The sequence below is a fragment of the Antennarius striatus genome, chromosome 5, assembly GCF_040054535.1.
Source record: "Antennarius striatus isolate MH-2024 chromosome 5, ASM4005453v1, whole genome shotgun sequence".
Taxonomy (NCBI): Eukaryota; Metazoa; Chordata; class Actinopteri; order Lophiiformes; family Antennariidae; genus Antennarius; species Antennarius striatus.
Genome location: NC_090780.1, coordinates 1,534,077 through 1,555,475, shown reverse-complemented (window position 1 = coordinate 1,555,475; position 21,399 = coordinate 1,534,077). Strand labels below are relative to the sequence as shown.

General features: G+C 42.7%; 1 protein-coding gene and 1 long non-coding RNA gene across 7 annotated transcripts in view; one reads left to right on the top strand and one right to left on the bottom strand.

Annotated features, from left to right (window-relative positions):
• The window catches only part of LOC137595230 (plasma membrane calcium-transporting ATPase 1-like), a 74,857-nt gene that overhangs the window by 9,689 nt on the left and 43,769 nt on the right, over positions 1–21,399 (top strand). For all 3 annotated transcript variants that reach the window (XM_068315179.1, XM_068315177.1, XM_068315178.1), the window contains exon 2: positions 16,335–16,756. In XM_068315179.1, the coding sequence (XP_068171280.1) occupies positions 16,561–16,756 (196 nt within the window). In that variant the 5' untranslated portion in view covers positions 16,335–16,560. The remainder of the gene's footprint in view (positions 1–16,334; positions 16,757–21,399) is intronic.
• Positions 1,929–20,458, bottom strand: LOC137595232 (uncharacterized). Of its 4 annotated transcripts, none has more exons than XR_011035399.1 (9): positions 20,333–20,458; positions 15,172–15,349; positions 13,399–13,903; positions 12,751–12,933; positions 12,345–12,526; positions 11,874–12,005; positions 6,972–7,565; positions 6,439–6,889; positions 1,929–2,315 (listed from the first exon to the last, which is right to left on the bottom strand). It is a non-coding gene; the product is annotated as an uncharacterized lncRNA (long non-coding RNA). The 4 variants fall into 4 exon arrangements; XR_011035400.1 differs by lacking the exon at positions 20,333–20,458 and adding an exon at positions 17,379–18,591; XR_011035398.1 differs by lacking the exon at positions 20,333–20,458 and having other exon boundaries at positions 15,172–15,685.

Sequence of the window (21,399 nt, the reverse complement as noted above, 5' to 3'; positions counted from 1 at the left end):
ATAATGTGCTGCGTCGCCGCTGAGGGGTTGGGAAGGGCTGGTGGGTGCCTGGGTGAACGTGATCCTGAGACTCCAGAAACACCAGCATCAGGACCGGTGAAATGCTCCGCTGGCGCTGCTGATGCTCAGGAGGCGCTGACCTTGAACTCCGGCGTCGCCGTTTGAGTCCAGCGTGCGTTCTGTGCTGCATGCAGATCAGCATCACGTCTGTTCAGGGGCTTCACTGAGTCATCATCAAGCTGGGCTAAATGGAGACGGCAAGTGTCATTGGGGAAGATCTTTCCGTAGGGGGGAGGGTGGGGGGGTGCTACTTGTAGACAACAAAGCTGCCATTGAATGTCCCTGCTGTGTGAACGGCTGACGGACTCGTCTCATCAGACGTTCAGTATCGAATGTCTGTCAAGGGAACAGAGGCGTTTCATTGGCTGAATTCATTGATTGTAGTTCCTGGTCACCTGTAGCTCCACGTGTCGCAGTCGGCTCACCAGTCTGAACTGAAAGACTCGATCAGTCATGTATTGATAAGGCAATCGGCAGTTTGATCAGCCTGATCATATTATTGGAATTCAAGGAAAATCCAGCTAATCCATCACACTGGATTAGGATTGGAACACATGACCTGTGTTTGAATTCCAGACTCCTGTCCACCATTTTTACACAAAGTCTCCTCATTTCATCAGTGCAGAAGTAATCAGACAAGTTCAGATTCCCATAAATAAAATGTTAGATTTTAATAGTTTGCTGAAAATCCTTTGCTAGGCGATGGAGTCCTGAAGTCTGGAGCTGTGGACCATCAGATCATGGGTTTCCTTTTGTTTCAATGCCTTTCCAGGATTTTACTGCAGCATCTCCAGGTGTTGTTGTTTGCCTTCAGTTTCCTCTTCAGCAGGTGAAATACACGCTCGATCGGGTCAAGTTCTGGTGCAGAATATCCCACTTCTTTTCCTACATATTAAAGGGATGTCATTCTTAACCTGCTCCTCGACTCTTGATGTGAAGACCCTGAGTCTTCACAGTCGGAGTCTGTGTCTGAATGTATGTGGACCTACCTGTACATACCTGTATGTTCTTCATACAGTTCACTTCCTTCACGCTGAATGTGTTCAGAACTGCACCATGTAGTTTCTGTTGGGTCTTTTTATCTGTTTGACTGCTGTGTTTCTGAGTGTTGTGCTTTTCTGTGAGGCTGGTGATTTTGTGTTGTTAGCTCGTCTTTTTGTCAGCCTCCCGTTTGGGTACGGTGACCGTGTGTACCTACTTACGCTGCGCTCAGGACTTGGTATACAATGAAGAAATGCAAGCTGCCACTTTGAAAACAGTTTTTTTGCTTGGAAATGAGAAAGTATTTTACTGTTGGATGTGTTGTCTTTGTTCTTATGAGATGAAGCTGCTAGCATTACTGTTTAAGTTCAGACATCTGTATTAACTTGTTAACCTACTCTACTCCAGCTTTATTGATGAGAATGTGATTGGCTGTGTTAAATTCCAAAAGATGATTTTGTTATTTACAGTGGTTGCATGAACGCCTCAGAGAATTTTCTTAAATTAGATTTTTTTAAGCTCAATATAAATTTACATTTTTACCACAGTACTGCCTTCATCTCAAGGGTCTGAAATCTAATCTGTTTATACTGGTGTTTGACTGACAGCTGGAACTTTCTCCTCCTAAACCAGAATGTAAATCTATATACATGTTGGAATATGTTTTACGTCCTACATGTTGAACAAACCATTACCAATTATTTTACAAACAACTTTCATGGCTTCCATCCATCCATTTCATCCATCCATTTTCTTGGAGACGAGGCAACCGCAATATGGTCTGCTGGCTGCAGGCAAAAGATGGGGTACACCCCGGATGAGACACCACTTTTGTGACTTAACAGACCTTAAAATAAAGTAGTCTTAGTTTATTTCATTATGTTTCAGTCAACTTGTCTTCACACTCATCATGATGTTCTACAGAGGAAGAAAACCCTCCACTTATTTGGTTCCAGTGATGTCACCTGTGAAATATCCCCTGGTTAATGGTTATTTTAATGGGATACGTTTCCACCCAGAGATGGGGCACTTCCTCTCTGATGACCTTGAATGACGAGCTAACCTCGCCAACAAAGACTGGCAGGCAGCAGTATGAACACGCTCTGGTCTGAAGCGGGTATCTGTCTAACAGCAGCAGACTGCTGATGAAACATTCATGTCCATCAAGTTGAGGAAAAAGCGGCGTCCATCGTGGGTTTGGCTCTGCTGCAGTCAGCCTGCTTGTCTAATTTAATAGCTGCTGGTTGGTGATGATGCTGGACTTGGTGGAGACTCTGGAAAAAATGACATGATGAGAAGGAAAGAAGCAGAATGCAGAGATTAGTCCGAAACATTCATTTGATTTTCACTGCAAGTCATTACTCGAGGTCTTTGCACTAGCTGAGAAGTGACATAGATCATTTATAAGACAAAGTAAGACAGTCGTGTTGTATTTGTCTATTGAGATATTGTCTGACATTAAACCGGTTCATGGTTCATGAAGTTGAGAACAAACAGTCGTTCAGTGAGGTGTGTGACGTTTCTGATTGTATAAGCTGGGTACAGGTTTGTTGTAACGTTCCACTTAGTAAATATTAGTTGATCGGAGTGACACCTTGAGGAAAGACACTGTCCTCGTGTCCTGAGGTTCAAACGTCCCCCTCCCCGGCCACCTGCCCTAGGTCTTTGAGGGGGCAGATGACGTGATCTCATCTCAGAGATATCACGCCTCCAGTGGGACATGCCCAGAATTGCTCTGTCAATCTGTTGCTCCATTCTGGAAGAAGGACAGGACTCACTTTAGCTCAGTCCGAACGAGGACGGGGGCTCTGCAGGGGGCTCTGCACTGGAAAGAGTCTTGCTGTCAAACCTCTGGTGGTAGGGCTTCCATCAGTGGGGCCCGACCCGGCAAAGACCAGGATATGGACCCGACCCATGGTGGGCAAAACTGGCTGAGGGGTCATGGAATAAAAAAAAACCCAATGGACATAGTGGTTTAGGGCTGTCCAGAGGTTGATGGGTCAACGCTGTCGTGGTGAAACAAACAAAGCTGATTGGCAAAAGACTTCTGGTGATAAGAACGACCTTAGTGTTGCTTTACAGATGCAGGACGTCTGACACGTTGATGCAAATCCTTCGCATTACTGTATTTTCTTACTTTTCCTACATGATTGTGTGTCTTTTGGTGTGAATACTGTTCAACATTATGCCAATGCCACTGTTATCAAAATGTAAGAGACTCTCTCCATGTCAGCACGCACAGAACTTTGTGATGTTCTTAACGTGGACATTTTAGTTATTATTATTGTGACATGAAGTCATTTATATTTTGTTCCCATGCTTTGATCCAATGAAAAGTCCGTTTGTATTTTCATGTGAATCTAAAATCAATATTTAAGACGCAGTTCTAATTTGGTTCTTTTATTTCCTCTTTCAGCTCTTTGCTGGAAAATCTGAAAAATGATAGCTAACCTAATGTTCAAATTATGTGCACATGTAGCTTATTATATATTATATATCTGTTTGGAACATCACATTTTGATTGCTTTCATTGAATCTGGTGGGGTTGCAGATCCATAAAAGTTTGTTTTATAGTGGCTCTTTGAATTTGACTGCAGTCGATTCGACAAATTACCACCTCTAAGATGTGCTGCTCTTTTTAATGTGACTTAAACCCTGTAATGATGGTTTAAGTCGCTTCGCTTTACTATAAAACGATGCACAACACTCACTTAATTTATCAAAACGTTCAAAACGTTGAACACCTCAGTCAATAACAGAATTCATGTCATTATGTCATTATCATGACCTACATTCAGTGTTGGTTAACAACATGGAACAGTGATGGTGCAACATGTATTCATTTTATACCTCGACCAGTCTTTTGTTGCTTTGTGTTCCTCTTGTTTGAAACACGATGTGGGCATCAAATAGCATTTATTTACTAAATCAGTGAAGCCGTCCACAATGCTTCTGAAGGTGTTTGATAAGGTCGCCGTCATTGTCATAACATTTATGGTAATACAACTTCCTGTGAAGCATGACATGACACGTACGTGTTGAAGAACAACAGGTAACCATTACATCTCATAACTCCAGATGTGATGGTAACAATATAAATTAAGCAGGTGAATTAATATCACTGAGCAGCAGGGAGAGTTCCTAGTTTGCTCAAATAAAAGAACCGTTTGAAAATCAATGACATTGATCCGTCAATTTGTGCCAACTTGAAGCTCTTTTCTCAAAACTTTCTTCAACATACAACAAAAGTTTACTTTTTCATGTAGTACAGGAAAAACATCTTCCTCTGCCTCTTCCTCATTGTGGGTCACGGGGGTTGCTACAGGATAAAACTATATCACATGTTTTTGTTCTGGTTCATTGTACAGCAACAAGATGTCATGTGCTTTTAATGGTTTGCTAGTGATTTTACAATTATTTGTGGTGAATATTTATGGCGGAAAGACGTAAAATGGAGTCAAATGACATTAACATGATTTTTATTTTTCAGTGTATTCAGGTATTATTTTTTTTTAGATGTATCTGTATCTCGTTTCGTTCTCTAGGTTTGTAGGTTTGTGATCTGTTTTTGGAATCACAGAAAAAAACATCTGCAAGATTCCACAAAGTAACCAAATGATATATTGAAGTGCACCAACTTGGTGATGGTCTGGTTTGTCCCGGCAGCTGTGGGGGAGGGCTTTTGGTCTGGTCATGCAGCTGTTCCCATGGAGCCCAAGGGGGTGTAGTTTGCTTCCCCCTCGGCTGCGGGAGCGTTCACCTGCGCCGTATCAAAGCTGGAACGCCCCTCCTTCCCTTCACGGCGCTGTGGAGCTTGTTAGCTCGCACAGCTAATTGGGGGTAGCTTTCACCGCACAGATGCCGATAGACTTCAGAGGAGTTCTCCTTGAAGGTCAGAGCCAGAGAGGTGCGTGGATGGATTCCTGTGGAGTGTTTGTTTCAGAAATCCTTTATAGAAACATGTGGAGGTGAGAACCAGCCTCACTGCTCAGACTGTTCTTCAGAAAAGCATTTCCCTTGACCAAATTCCTCAAGTCCAACTCAGACCTTCGTCACAGGCAACACAACAAACACTGCGGGTCAGTCTACATCCCTGTTGGAAATCCCAGTTTAATTTGAGAATGTGGCTCCATTCATCCACAGGAGAATTAATAAAGGCCTGGTTTTGGAGAAAGAGTTCTGGCTGACGAGATGAGGTTGAGGTTAGGGCTTTTTAGGGTCTAGTCATTTCTAAAGAAGTCAAACCAGGTCAGATGGACACTATTGACACCAAGTTGTCTCGTATTGTGTTTTGCTAGTGGTATGAAATAACACACTCTTTCTGTCTCCTCAGTCATGTGGTTGTGTATCATCGTATTAAACAGAGGGATCTGACTGGAATGCTCCAGCACTAGCAGTGAGAAATTAAATAGAAGGCCTGTCACCAGGGGTGGCCATGTTGGATCTACCACATCATATCTTTTGCTAGACAAATGGCGACGGCTTTGATGACATCTCTCCGGTGTTTACTTCTGTTGTCAAAGACGTGGCGATGTCGTTTGGAACCATCATGTGTTGTGCTGTGGCTAACATTAGCTGCTGAGCTCAGGTTTTGACACACGCTTCATGCTGGATCTGGTGGTTCTGTTTCTGCGTGCCGCCGTACACTCATCCATGCAGCTGTAACTGTGCCTTGACTTTAACAACTACATGATGGGGAACATGTATGAAGACAACAAGCAGTTTAGCAGGTGCAACACAATTCTAACAAGAACCAATCCAGTCAGAGACTGCAACATCCCGCAACACCCCTGAATTCAAAATTTCAATAAAACCTGCTCTCGACCAGGTTAGCTCCAGAGAGTCTGTTACTATGGTAGCAAACCCAGAGGTTCTGTTTACCTAGCTTCGTGAAACAGGCTAGGTTGACACCTCTGCCTATGGGTTAAGTTACCTCCCTTTGTGAAACCGAAAATCCTGGTTTTCCCTGATTTCAGGGTTAACTTGCCCGGAGTTTAACTAAACCTGTTTTGTGAAACAGATCCTAGATCTCATTCGATACGATATGAGCTCAGACCGGACCACTTTTTTTTGGTAAAAAGACATAGTGTGTTTTTTTTCCTACTTTATTATTGTTAACATAACTTATATAGAGTATAATTAATTATGCACAAGTAAAGTCTGCGTGTCTATTGGTTGATTTTATTTTTAATGTACGGTGTTTGGGTCCTTTTTACAATGGATCAAAATGATTTTAGATTTTTTAAATAGGGACACATTTGATTTATGAGTTCAGTCAGAGTTCTGTTTAAGTATCACATCAGCAGAGATTAACAGAAGTGACTCATTTTCATTAAGAAGGTTTTTGTTTTTACTTCAGGAGATTTCTGACCTTTATTTAATTTATTTTAAACTCACATGACTGATCAGCTGTTTCCAGTCCAAGAAGAAGAAGCATCTTTGTCCACTGTGGGCTGTGCCTGTTGTCCTAGAAAAATTCCTTTCCGTGACAATTAAACCGAAACACAATTCTTGTCAGCCAGAGTGTGGGAAAGACCCGTTTCCCTCATTGTCCCTGGTGGTGGCAGCTAAATATGTGAAAAAACATGATTCAGCTCTGATGTGTCCACTTTTGTTTGTCTTCTTTGGTTTGTCCTTCTTGGTTTGTTTCTTTTGGTCTGTCCTCTTTGGTTTATACTCTTTGGTTTGTCTTCGTAGGTTTGTCCTCGTCAGTTTGTCCTCATTGGTTTGTCTTCTTTGGTTTTATCTTCTTTAGTTTGTCCTCATTGGTTTGTCTTCTTTGGTTTGTCCTCTTTGGTTTTATCTTCTTTGGTTTGTCCTCAGTAGGAACGGTGCAGCATGGGAACCACTGTGGATGTAAAGATCAATGAAACAGAAGAATTTATAGCTTTAGCTGAATAAATGAAGACTTGACTCTGAATGTTACGTACATGCTGGTGGGGCAGGACAGTGGAGCTCTGTTGTTCCGCTGCAAGAACATCCTGGGTTCATTTCCCTTCTGCGTGGAGTTCGTATGATCTCAGTGTTAGCGTGGTTGTTTGCTGTCATCCGTGTGCGGCTGTTGGCGAGTCCTGTTTGTGTTTATTAGTTTCATTTCCATCCACAGTCTATTGGGTTTTATTAGTAGCAATAATAAGCTGATATGCAGAACGCGCTGCACTCTTAATTTTAATTAGAGAAATTATTAAAGCATTACTGTTGCGACAAACTCAAAGTAATCAAATTCTTTAATTTTTATATTACCCGGTGGTGAAGCAGTGGTGAATTAAATGGCGTTATATCTGTGATTGGTTCAAGTCCCTACATGTGTGTTTAAACCCCCTCCTGCCGGCTGTACAGGCTGCTGCAGATCTGTTCCAACGAGGTGAAGTTCACGGCCCTCCCTCGTGACACCTTCTACCATGACGGATGTGATGTCCATGCTGCCGTCTCCCATGTCCCACTTCAGATGTGATCTGTCGTGTCTCCTCCTCCTCCTCCTCCTCCTCTTCCTCGCCTTCCTGTCCACTCGTGCCATCTGAGAGCTGGGAATGTTAACAGGCACATGAGAGAGTCTTCATCAGTTGTTGGAAGAGATGATAAGAGACACTTCTCAAGTGTGGGCTTCATGCTCCATTTACACCTCAAGTATGAGCGGCCCGTTGGATTTCCCATAATTCATTCTGTGTGATGTAGGGGGGTTTGGAAAGTGGTGTTTAGTTTAGTTCACATTCACAGGATTAATTGTGTTCTCATGCTTTTGGGGTCAGATCAGACCGAGACAACCGAGTCATGAAACTGTTAGCTGTTAGCTGCTAGTTAGCACCTTCCGGCCCTCACTAAACTCACAACCCTCCAGACTGTTGGCCGTGTGGAGGGCTCAGCCGGGAACGCCCACGATCATCTCAATCTGTACGTAGCTTTAAATGCTAACTGCAGCTTATCTTCCATTTTAATGCAGGTTGATTTTACTTTGAGTCTTTTTACGTACCGCCCTGTGTGGCCCCACAACATCAGACCATACCACTGGAACAGCAGACAGCACCGCTCTGTTTGCCTTATTGGTAACATATGGTGTTTATCAGCTGTTGACATTAACAACACTCAACGTACCGTTAAAATAAGCAACAGTTCTTCCAGAAGTAGAGGAGAGACTGGTGCGTTCACTGACTGCTGCAGTCAGACGCTCACATTCACATCCACACAACGTGAACCCAGACCGCCTGGGGCCCGGATCGACTTGATGTTTGGACCCGATGCGGAACAGAACCCACAGGTTTCAGTGTTGTTGTTGGGTAACCAGTGTGTGTGTGTGTGTGTGTGTGTGTTGTAGTGGTTTGTGATCGGTTTCCTGGTGGGGAGCTTCAGCTTCAGCCCAGCTGCTCTCAGACGGCACCGGACCAGGTCTTCACCAACACAGCAGCGTTCAGACAGAGAGAGGAAGGAGAGTGTGTGCGTGTGTGTGTGTGTGTGTGTGTGTGTGTGTGTGTGTGTGTGTGTGTGTGTGTGTGTGTGTGTGTGTGTGTGTGTGTGTGTGAGCAGTCTGACTCTGCCTCATCTCTCTCTTGCGTGGGGATTTCCTTTTTCCAGTTTGGTCACATGACTGCAGACATGGGTGTGGTCTCCTGCATTCTTGGCCTCTTTGTTTCCCTCACTGTCTTGCTACTCTAGTGTGCTGCAACACACACACACTTTCTCTCTCTCTCTCTCTCTCTCACACACACACACACACACACACACACACACACACTTTCTCTCACACACACGTAGGCTCTGCATTGGTTGTATTTTGTTCAGCCGTGTGTGTGTGTGTGTGTGTGTGTGTGTGTGTGTGTGTGTGTGTGTGTGTGTGTGTGTGGGAGGGTGGTGCAGGCTTCTGGTTTAGTATTCAGAACAGGTGTGTCTGCAGAGGCAAAGAAGAGGAAGGAGGATAAATGCAGCTGTGTGTGTGTGTGTGTGTGTGTGTGTGTGTGTGTGTGTGTGTGTGTGTGTGTGTGTGTGTGTGTGTGTGTGTGTGTGTGTGTGTGTGTCTGAGTGGGGAGAGGAGATTATGTCTCGTAACACAAACGGGTCAGTGTGTTTTGTGTAAGACTCAGGTTGTGTGTGTGAACGATGAAGATGATGTCCAGCGTCCTGCCCAACATGTTGCTCAAGGGCACCTCAGGAGGTGAACTGGCACCTCTGCAACTAGCAGTTCACACTCCCAATCACGGCTGGGTTTTGAACCTGAAACCCTCCGGTCCCCAGGTGATTGGATGTTGAGGTTAAGAAATGACCAATGACGGCGAGGCGTTTGATCAGAATCAGATTGACCATTCTGATGATCGCTAGCTGTGTGCTAGCTGTGTGCTAGCTGTGTGCTAGCTGTGTGCTAGCTGTGTGCTAGCTGTGGGCTGGCTTATTAAAAGAATCAACTTACAGCAGCAATTTTCACTAGATTAGTTCAATGAAAGTTATTTTTCCCACTTGAAATGAAAAAGACAACAGTCTAGTTCTCCATGAGACGTGTAGCGTGTTATACGTGAGGGTCCTGCTTTGGCCATGAGGAGAGTTCTGGGTCTGTAAAACATCTAATTACTCTTTTTTTATTAGCATTTCTACTAACCATAAATTATTGAGTAGTAATAGCATTTAATAATTAATATCCCTAAATAATAACCATTCCATCTTAAAAGAATTGCATTCCTACCACTTCTACCAATAGTATTGGTCTAATTAATTAGATTAAGATAATATTAGATATTATTTAATACGTTGTATCTAATTTTATTTTGTGCGCTACATATATTTTCTTGTGCACTGAGACTGTAGGAGCAGTGTGCACGAGCGCAGCTCAGACGGAACACTGGGTGGGGCACAAACAATCGTGGCGCTGACGCGGTGAGTATTTGATCAGCTGGTGCCTGACATTATTAATAAAGCTCAAACACAAAACCTTCACGAAGAAAAAAGTCAATCCATCGTGTCTAGACTGAGTGCTGAGGTCATTCCACCTTAAATTAATTCACTGCATTTTCTTTAGATCCACGGGGAGGAGGAGGTTCCTGCAGGTAGTCCTCAAAATAAGAACATCCCACTTGTGAACAACCGTGAACAACTGTTGTAGTTCTCCTTTCTGCCACAACTTCCATCGAGCAGTTTAACATCATAGACTCAGATTTCAAGTCATGTTAACATGACTCATCAGATCTCAGACTCAGTGAACAGTTTGCTCTGATGTCACTTCCTGTGGTCTTTTGGTCTTTCCTGGGTCATCTGCAGCGTTTCGTCCTTCTTTTCTCCAAATCGCTGTAAACGTCTGAGCTGGAAACGAACCCACAATGCATTTCTGCACTGTAGGAACTAAATGATGTAGGAACCAATGTTGTCCTCCAGTAGGAACTAAATGATGTAGGAACCAATGTTGTCCTCCTGTAGGAACTAAATGATGTAGGAACCAATGTTGTCCTCCAGTAGGAACTAAATGATGTAGGAACCAATGTTGTCCTCCTGTAGGAACTAAATGATGTAGGAACCAATGTTGTCCTCCTGTAGGAACTAAATGATGTAGGAACCAATGTTGTCCTCCTGTAGGAACTAAATGATGTAGGAACCAATGTTGTCCTCCAGTAGGAACTAAATGATGTAGGAACCAGTGTTGTCCTCCAGTAGGAACTAAATGATGTAGGAACCAATGTTGTCCTCCTGTAGGAACTAAATGATGTAGGAACCAATGTTGTCCTCCTGTAGGAACTAAATGATGTAGGAACCAATGTTGTCCTCCAGTAGGAACTAAATGATGTAGGAACCAATGTTGTCCTCCTGTAGGAACTAAATGACGTAGGAACCAATGTTGTCCTCCTGTAGGAACTAAATGACGTAGGAACCAATGTTGTCCTCCTGTAGGAACTAAATGATGTAGGAACCAATGTTGTCCTCCTGTAGGAACTAAATGATGTAGGAACCAATGTTGTCCTCCTGTAGGAACTAAATGATGTAGGAACCAATGTTGTCCTCCTGTAGGAACTAAATGATGTAGGAACCAATGTTGTCCTCCTGTAGGAACTAAATGATGTAGGAACCAATGTTGTCCTCCTGTAGGAACTAAATGATGTAGGAACCAATGTTGTCCTCCAGTAGGAACTAAATGATGTAGGAACCAATGTTGTCCTCCTGTAGGAACTAAATGATGTAGGAACCAATGTTGTCCTCCTGTAGGAACTAAATGATGTAGGAACCAATGTTGGCTGGTCAGGTTTCTGCTGGAAGCATTAACTGAGGCTAACGCTGAATTCTGAATGTTTTACTAGTTGATGTTAACTGTTGGTGGATTAACTGAGAAACTTCATGAAATCAAACAGACATCAAACATAAAGGGGCGTGTCTGACTTTTGATGAGCAGGAAGTGACATCAGCACGTCATTCACCTCAGTGGATTAAAGCTGGGTTTAGCCTCTAGACCCCCCAGGAGAAAATACATTCAGCAGAGGTAGAGATGTTAAAGTTACATTACAGTACTACAGGATTTTATTATTATGGGATGTTTTAATGTCCTGTTAGTGTTTCTGGTCAGTCTGAGGGAATAGAACTTTAGTATTTAGAGTAGTAATGACATTATTTTAGTATTCAGGGTAGTAATGACATTACTTTAGTATTTACAGTAGTAATGATATTATTTTAGTATATACAATAGTAACGACATTACTTTAGTATTTACAGTAGTAATGATATTACTTTATTATTTACAGTAGTAATGACATTTAAATGACCTCAGATGGTGATTATAGATTGAAATGTAATGAAAAACGATTCACAAACAATTCATCTTACGAATAGCCTTTCCAAACCAATCATGTTCATAAGTTGAGGACTACCTGTGCTGTCCTGTCAGCGGCTGATTGGTATCTTTATTCCTTTCTGTCTTCAGTCTTGGAATCACCCCTCATGATTACAGAGTTCACCTTGTCCCACCCAGGCGACAGACGGGCCTCTGAGGACGTAGAATCCTTCAAATTAAAACAGCAAGACATGATGATCAGTTTTCATAACATTTGTGTCGGTACATATTTTTTCCTCCCCCATCTCTCAAGCTCACATCATTTGTTATTCCCACCTCTGAATAAATATCTAATGCGGTGTTACTGGCCAACTTCCAGGTAACTTTGGCAGCGCCAGCGAGGTGTGAGTGTGTTTTCAGCGTTTCGTGCACACATTAGTCCATGTTACTCAGACGCTGACTTGTAGAAGTAACGGCAGTCTCATGTTCAGTCAACAGCAGGCAAAGAAAAGGTGTGTTGATATCTGTATCAGCGAGGGCCGTAAACGTCTGAAGATGGAATGTTCACCTTTGTGCTGCAGCAGGAATGGAGGTGTAATTAATGAAGTATGAAGGGTCACATTTGTAAAGTCGGTGCGTCCAGCTGTTGGTCTGGTTCTGTAGGGAGGGGTGTATCGCACATTCAGGCTGCAAACGGAGGATAAGATAATCCCTTATTGGACTGCCAGAGAGGAAATGAATCTGCCACAGCTGCACAAGGACAGAAGAAGAAAAAATAAGATGTTATTGGTGCCTGAAGTCTCCCCGTGAAGTCTCAGTGTTACACAACCCCTGTTACCCCCCCCCCCCCCCAGAACATATGAAACCAGGACAGGTGAACCTTTGATTAGATTACAAATTAAGGGAGTTTCAACATGCTTTAAATACAGAAATTAGAGTTGGACATTTGTTTCATGTCAAAGACTTGAACTGACTTGAACTGATTCATTCAGACTCAGTTTGTTTGTGGATTGAATTCCGTCTGGCCCAGTCCGCCCATTACGAGGCCAACACCCACGGCTAAAGGCCGTTAGAGAACCAACGTTGTCGTGATCTGATGGTTCCTCTTCGATCACATTCTGAAGCACAGGAAGTCGTTGCCACACCAGTGCCCGCCCCTACAGGAAGGTGTGACATTGTTGGATTGGGTGTGAATTCTGATGATGTGTTAAACACACAATCCCACCTACACCTCTTTGCTATAGATCCAGTCTCACACAGTCTGTAGTGTTAACGGTTTCCTCAACACGGTGATACAGCAGTTATTGTATGACAAGAATACACACAAACACCTCCAGAGGCGATACGTGATGCCTGAGATGTTTCATCTACACACATCTATGCAGCCAGGTTTGATATGATGGTAACAATACCTCTAAATGTTGGCCCCACACCGGGCCATCGTTTGGCCCACACGTGAAAACAGACTTGTGGGGCAATTTCAGGAACCCGCCTTGTTTTTATCGAACAGAATTATCTGTTTCAGGTCCTGTTTGTCGGCCCGTAGCCGTTTGATTGCCGCTCTACCGCGGCGCCCCCGTTCCCTCCTCATTGTGAGACCCTGTTTTTTGTACTTTGCTTACGTAAATTGCAGCGTGTCATCTCCTGGGTGGCTCCGGTTGAAGGAGGCGTGGACGACATGGCGTTCCAGCATTATTTGGCTCGCTGGTTGGTGTCTGCTTTCTTCCATCCACCAATCCAACTATCTTGATATGGTTTAGCAGTCTTATATGTGCTGCTCCAGGCATTTAGAGAGTCAAATACAGGTCTAACACTGATAACGCAAACTCACGTTAGTTTAACTTCCTGTTTAGACCCGGTAGGCATCGGGTTCCTGATCCATTCCTGTCTTTATCATTGGTTTGAGGAACTGTAGTGAACAGGTTCTTGGGGTTTTACTATCTTTTATTTTACTGGTTATTCTTGGTTAACTATTAGCTCCACTTGAGTCCTCATTTGGTTCTGTTTCTTTTGTTTGTGTTGGTCAGCACGCATCCGTCCTGTTCCATTTATGTTGTGTTCCCCTTTCCACCACGAGCCAAGGGTTAACATCTCTCCAGTCATCTGAATAATTTGTTCCACTGCTTTCTGCATACAAAGAGAAACCAGCACATTTAATATATTAATAGGACTCTCTAAAAGAAGACAAACATCATAAATTATATCTGTATAATTCTATTTAAAGACAGTATTGTTTGCCTTTATGGCTCAGGATACAGATGATACTCTTGGAGCAGAAGGAATACATCTATGCTAATTCAAATCATGACAAGAAAACTTTTGCTTAGACAGAACTGTCCAAGGTTATCACACAGACTGATAAGAAAGTGTGTCTTTTAGTGAACATTTGTCTTTTCAGTCACCTCTATGTAAACATGGAACTTTGTAAGCCACAGCTGTGTTTTCATTTCCACTTTTATGTCTCAGGAAATGGCAGTAAATGGAGAACAACATGGTTTCTCCTGTGGTGTTCTGTCAGTGTTCTAAAGCTCTGTCAGTCAGGCCAGGAGGACCATGACAGGAGAACATATAGAAGTTAGCTTTCAGTACGTTCTTTATTCAATATGTTCTTCATTCAGTGCATTCTTCCAGAAGAGGAATGTTTTCAAAGTGTCATTTTGATATTCCCCTAAAGTTCAGGAATTTTGTTGTTTAAATCTAATAATGTAGATTCATTACCTTAAGTTAATCGAATAACGTTCGGGCCGAACTCTAGATCTAAGTAATTAACCTAAGTAGTAGGTTAGGTTAGAGTTAACCTAACCTAAGTAGTAGGTTAGGTTAGAGATAACCTAACCTAAGTAGTAGGTTAGGTTAGAGTTAACCTAACCTAAGTAGTAGGTTAGGTTAGAGATAACCTAACCTAAGTAGTAGGTTAGGTTAGAGTTAACCTAACCTAAGTAGTAGGTTAGGTTAGACTTAACCTAACCTAAGTAGCAGGTTAGGTTAGAGTTAACCTAACCTAAGTAGTAGGTTAGGTTAGAGTTAACCTAACCTAAGCAGTAGGTTAGGTTAGAGTTAACCTAACCTAAGCAGTAGGTTAGGTTAGAGTTAACTTAACCTTAGTAGTAGATTAGGTTAGAGTTAACTTAACCTTAGTAGTAGGTTAGGTTAGAGTTAACCTAACCTAAGTAGTAGGTTAGGTTAGAGTTAACCTAAGCTAAGTAGTCTTTATCTAACGTAAATTGGTGCCTATGACTCAAACCAAGTAGTTTTGGACATAACTCGATGTCTATGACTCTGACAAGGCTTTCATAGAACGGACTCTGAGAAAGCTAAAGCTAAAGCTAACCTCTTCCATGACAGCTTCACAATGGCTCTAATGAACATCCATGTGTGACTTTATGTACAATTACCTCCTGTTTCATACACTTGATGAGTTGTACAGATGTGTTTCACAAAGATGCCCCTGAATGCCCCACAAAGAGAAGAAACGTCTCTCCAAGGAGCCAAAGTGTTCCTCTGGTGTCGGGGCAGTGTAGCCACGCCCTCAGTGGACCAACGCCACTCAAATGAAACGACTTCCTGTTATGCCTGAATGAAGAAAAACCCATTGAAATTAAAGTCATTAAGGCCATTAGTTTCAGCCATGTGTTACATATTAATTATAGAAATGGAACGCTCCCCGGTTTGACAACCGCTGACGTTTGTTGGCTCGTCACTCGTTCTTCAACCACCACTCAGGAGAATACTGACTCCACTAATACCAGTACTACTAAGAAGTGTGTGTGTGTGTGTGTGTGTGTGTGTGTGTGTGTGTGTGTGTGTGTGTGTGTGTGTGTGTGTGTGTGTGTGTGTGTGCGTGCGTGCGTGCGCATATGCGTGTATGTCCATGACTGAAGACGAAATTGTGAAATGGAGGGCAGCCTTTGATGTGCACTTACATAATCTGTGTTGATGGGTTGGAATGCCACACTTTGGCCACACACACACACACACACACACACACACACACACACACACACACATTGTAACCCAGTGGAGTTGTCCATTTCATTTGTGTATCTTGTGTCGACTGGTTCTTGGAGCTGCAGAGTGTTCATTGTTTTCTGGCTTTATTTGTGACATTTTAATATATTTTCTGATTTACAATCAATATAACTTCTGCATTCCAGTCATCTCAGTTTCATTTTCTACCAATAATGAATTTGTTCCTGTCTTGTACCTGAATTGTAAATGTGTTTTATCTCCTTTCTCCAGTGGTGATAACAGAATTCTGTGTCGGCGCCTCTCAGGAGGGTTGATCCTGATTTCTGGACATGTACTCTAGTTGACGTGTTTCAAGAGGAGCACAAATAATTAGTTTACATGTCAGGGACTGAGCCACCTCCTCTCTGTGATCTGAGTTAAGACGTCCTGCTGGATTTGGCCCAATTAGCTTCTGTGCTATTAATTTAAAATCAAACCGTCCTAAATCGCTCTGTCTGCTGCTAATGTGTTTAACTGCTGTGCGTTCTCACGGCTTCCTGTCTGGATCTGACTTCTAATTTCTGTTTTCCTGTTTTTGCTTCCTCTGCAGCAACAAGAGCATGTTTACTCCTCTGTTTCCATGGTAACCCGAGAGGAGCATGCACAGCCAGGCCAGGACTTAACCTTTGAATTCATCTCCTTCACTTGCATCCTGTGAGCTGCGCTACCCACCGTCTCCGCGAAGACCAGACCAGTCTGACATTTAGAAGAGATTAAAGGACCCGCAGAGCAACGACAACGACCGCCGCATCGACACCGCCCTGAGGAACGCCAACATGGCCAACAACACGGCTGACCACCCTCAGGGGAATTCGGTTGCGGAGGGCAACCACGATGGGGACTTTGGGGTCACCCTGGTGGAGCTGAGGGGCCTGATGGAACTGCGCAGCGCAGAGGCCGTCAACAAGATCCAGGACCTGTATGGAGACGTGCAAGGCCTCTGCCGACGCCTCAAGACGTCCCCGATAGAAGGTGAAACACACACCGCAAGACATCAGGAGTAGAAACACCACATGGCATCCATGACGTCTCAGAATACAGAACAGTTTGTCACTTTGCCTCAGGTTTATCAGGTCTGGATGGTTTATTCTAAGGCCTGGTGTGTCGACAACTACAGCAGTTTCCGCACAATAAGGCTGCACCTTCAATGAATGGCATGCTCCAAAACTTTTTTATATACAGGCAAACCTCGTTCGAGAAGTGATTTGTTCGAATTCCAAATACATTTTTCCCATTACAAATAATGTAAATGGTCTTAATCCGTTCCAAGATGCTAGAAAACTACCTTTTTTCAACATAATATGTTATTTCATAATGTCATTCATATATCAAATTGTATAGTAATGAAACATATCAAAGAAATGTAAAAGAATGAAGAAGAAAAAAAGAGAAAGAAAGAAGGAAAGAAAAGACATGGACGTATTCAGGTTAGCCTAAGGTACGAGTTACCGTCGTCCTCTGGACAGAAGTTTACCGTAACTCGTACCAGAGGCAACGGAACGCAAATTAAGTGAAAAATGATTGAATACAGTAAACCAAAATAAAAAGCACATCACAGTTAAAGCAGAAGAACAATAACGATAAGAATTTTTACCTTTGTGGTGGTGAGCCGTTGGCATACGTGAATGTTGGAGAGGAGGAGGAGGAGGAGGGATGTTACTGCGTTCGTTTTGCGTTCGACTTCCAAATTTTGTTCGACTTCTAAGACAAAAAAATTCCAAATTTTTTGGTCAACTTCCGATTTGTTCAATGTCCAAATCGTTCGAAAACCAAGGTTTGCTTGAATAAGGTGTACTGGATTATAAAACCATTCAGTGAATGGCCTATTTTAAAACTGTGTTCACTAGAATAGGGAGCACTGGATTATAAGGTGAAAAAGTTTTGCGAATCATTTCATTGGTCTTGTTGTCAGGGATGAGAACACACAACATGAATGGCCTCAAATATCACAGATCCAGATCAGTGAAGCTCTGCTGTGGTGCTGCACAGAGAAACACACACAATCAGAAGGTGTGTGTGAGCCAGGAAGTCATGAAAATTCATGCAAACAGAGTTTCTGGTTAAACACACACTCTGTCGTGGTCGGAGCGTCGCGGGGAGCCAGAAAATGGCCGACATGTTTGCTGTTTCTCACTCTCTCATCTTTTGATCCTGTGTGTGTGAGTGTGTGTGTGTGTGTGTGTGTGTGTCCAGTGGTCCATTTCATGATTGAAATTAGTTCCAGCCCGTTCCCCTAATGGGTCCATAGATCATCGCTCTGTTCCATTTAGTAATCAGGGGGCTGTAGTCGTGTCCTCTACACAAGAAATTACTCACTTTAATGAAGAAACTGTAATTTTATTTCCACTGCAAACAAAGGGGGAGAGGGGCAAAAAGCCCTGAAACCTGCAGATTGAGGGCAAACATTGATCGTCGGTTATAGATTACCAGCGTGATCCTGCTAGCTGTCTGTGGTTTTGTTTTGAGTCAAACTGCGACCTTCATCACCATCATCCTCTCTGTTTTGGGTTCTGCTCCAAACCTGCTGGCTCCTATATTTCCCATGATTCACCGGGACACTGGGTGACTTTCATTCTGTGATTTTACAGTAGAATAAATTGTAATTGCAATTCTTCAATACCACTTATTTTATTAGTTATTTTTAATGTGAGTGAGCAGCAGCGTCTCCATGAATGTTGATGATCTGACAGGTTTTTCTCATTATTTTCCAGCAGATGCAACTAAACCTGACAATTGATCATGCAGGAATTTGTATAATTGATTGGAGCCTACCCCCACCCCCCCGCAGCAGGAGGGCGACGCTGGTTGAATGTGTGTCGGCTGATAACGCTGTGTCAGCGCCAGCCGTTCATTTACTGTGTGCAGAGTGTGTGACTGTAATAGCAGTGGATGGTATCAATAAAACCCTGTAGCTGCTGTAATGCACACCAACCCACAGTTTCCCTCTAGAACGGCTCCACAGGCTGGGAGCCGGTGAGCCCCCACCAGAGCAAAAAGAGTGTGCGCCTTGTAATCCAGTGCGCCTTATATATGAAAACAGTTTTAAGATCGGCCATTCATTGAAGGTGCGCTTTATAATCAGATGTGTCTTATAAACAGATGCACTTTATAATCCAGTGCGCCTTGTATGTAATTTTTTAAATATTTTTTATTCTTTTATTATTATTTTTAATTTAATTTAATTATTATTTTTTAATTTATTTATTTTTTAGAATAGGCCATTCATTGACAGTTTGCCTTATAATCAGATGTGTCTTATAGTGCAGCAAATACTGTATTTTCATTCTTTACAACTCAATCCTGGTGGCTAACCGCTGGCTAATGTTAGCGGCAAAGAAACACCATCCGTTCCTATGGGGAACAGAAAGCTAGCAGTTAGCATTCAGTTGATGATGGTATTTACTTTTAATAACACACTTTTTGCTTCCATCCATGTCCACTGATTCCTGTATATCAGATGAGTTACAAAAAAATATGGCAGGACATGTGAGGCAGAGACAACTGAAGGTTTGCCTCTGCAAAGGATGAAAACATTTTCCAATAACTCACAAGATCCTGAATTTGGAGAAAATGACCCATAATGATGCTTAAATTTACAAATTTACTGGTTAACAAAACCAGGTAGAGGAGAGAGTAGAAAAGAACTTTACTGATCCCTTAAGGAGGTTCCGTCAGGCACTACACACAGCGCAGTGAGTACACAAAAACACAGAAAATGCACGTACAAAGTAGTACCAAGACCAAATAGAAAGAGTAATAAATAACCCATCAAGAATATATAAATAGAAAGGCATAAATGGGCATTGGAATAAAAAGGCATAAATAAACAGACCTAGGTAGGCATGGGTAGATCCATGGGTAGGTTGTTGGTAGAGTGCTGTAGGGCCTTCATCATCATCATCTCTATCAGGAGGTAAACTTTGGCGGCGTTTCCCTACCAGGATGCCCTACACTGTGTGTAGGTAGTCCTCGTGGGGTGCACACACTGACAGGTCACAGTGGTGTGTACAACACACCTCCAGCAACTGCTTTGTCAAAGCCTGGACTCAAACTCTTCTCTACCCCAGCGGTCCCTCACCCTTTTACCTCCAGGGGCCGGTTTAATGTCAGACATTATTCTCACCGAACGACCTTTAATACAACAAAATGAAACCGGCATAAAAGCTGGTATTTTGCAGGTTTCTTTTTCTTTGAAGGTTCTTTGTAGGTTCATCTACCGTCTCTTTCTTGTGAAGACACTTCCCAAAGTCGTCTGTTTCTCGTTGGTTCTGCTAGCTTGGGAGTTTCAGTTTTAGCGGTAATGTATTCTGCGTTAGCGGCCGGAGCGGCGTTAGAGGACTTCAAACAACAAACTGACAGTAAAATGTGAATAACACCCTTAAAACAGCGACTAGAGATCACTAAGAAACGTCAGTGACGACCATCTCCAGCCCCTGGTAGTCTGCTGGCCCTGGACTGGGGACGGTCTGTCTGCCTCAGAGATCACATGACATGAACAGAGTGTTAATACATTAAGCCATGCTATCCTAATAAAGCATCAAAGATTACCTGATTTCATCGTCAGCCTTCAGCTCGATCTGAGATGAATCCAGTTTCCCAAAATACACCAGAAGGCTCAAAGCGTGCTGAACGTTTGCGGTTCTGATTAGCTGCGTAACATTAGCAGCGTGTCAGCAGTTAGCCACCTCTCACAGTTATATTTAACTTTTTATCAGCTGACAGTGATAATGAAATGGGTCTTTTTTTAGGCGCTTCTACTTCCTGTCTGTAAAATGAGCTCCTTGTTGGACCCTGAGCTGTTGGCGTCCCACTGGTTAATGTGTATTGATGAACCAGTCTGCATCTCTTTGGAGGATATTGATCGCCCTCATCATTTTACATGGATTTCATGTTGCGATGTCTGAGCCGGAGACGCAGTCAGATCTGAAGCCGAGTTGTAAAGCGCTTCACAAAGAGACGAGCAGACCTAAAAATAAAGCGGTATTTTAGGAGGATGCTAATGAGCCGTGTGTTCTGTCACTGCTCAGGTGAGAAGAGAGGAGATGATCTCTTTTTGGTGTCATTTTTATGTTTTCATGTAAAAGAGTTTGTCTCCCCAGACGTATGTCTGAGCAGATGAAACGGAGTTCGACTCCCTGCCTGTCTGATGATCATCAGATGTTAGCTTTATGCTAATTTATTCCACAGTGCACTAATTCTCACGCACAGAGTAGAGCTACACTCTGACTCAGTGAAACTGAATGGACAGATATATGACATGGTTTTTGCACACAGTGTGACCGGTTTAACTTGTCACCTAATGATAAGTCTGTCCACATGTTCAACAATCATCAAAATAGCTAAAAGTCCAGAATTAATGAATTCAGACATTCGATTGGTTTATCCACTTACCTTTGATGGTTGCAGAGAGTTTAGAGCAGAACAACACGGGTTCACTCTGGATGAGCAATAACAAAGAAAGGTAATAATCAATCATTATTACCTTTGAAAAAGGTAACAATCAATCCTTTAATGATCCCCGCAGGGAAATTACTTTTTTTCCACTCTAAATATTCACACACGTGTATATATATATATATATATATAAATATATATATATATATATATAATTATAC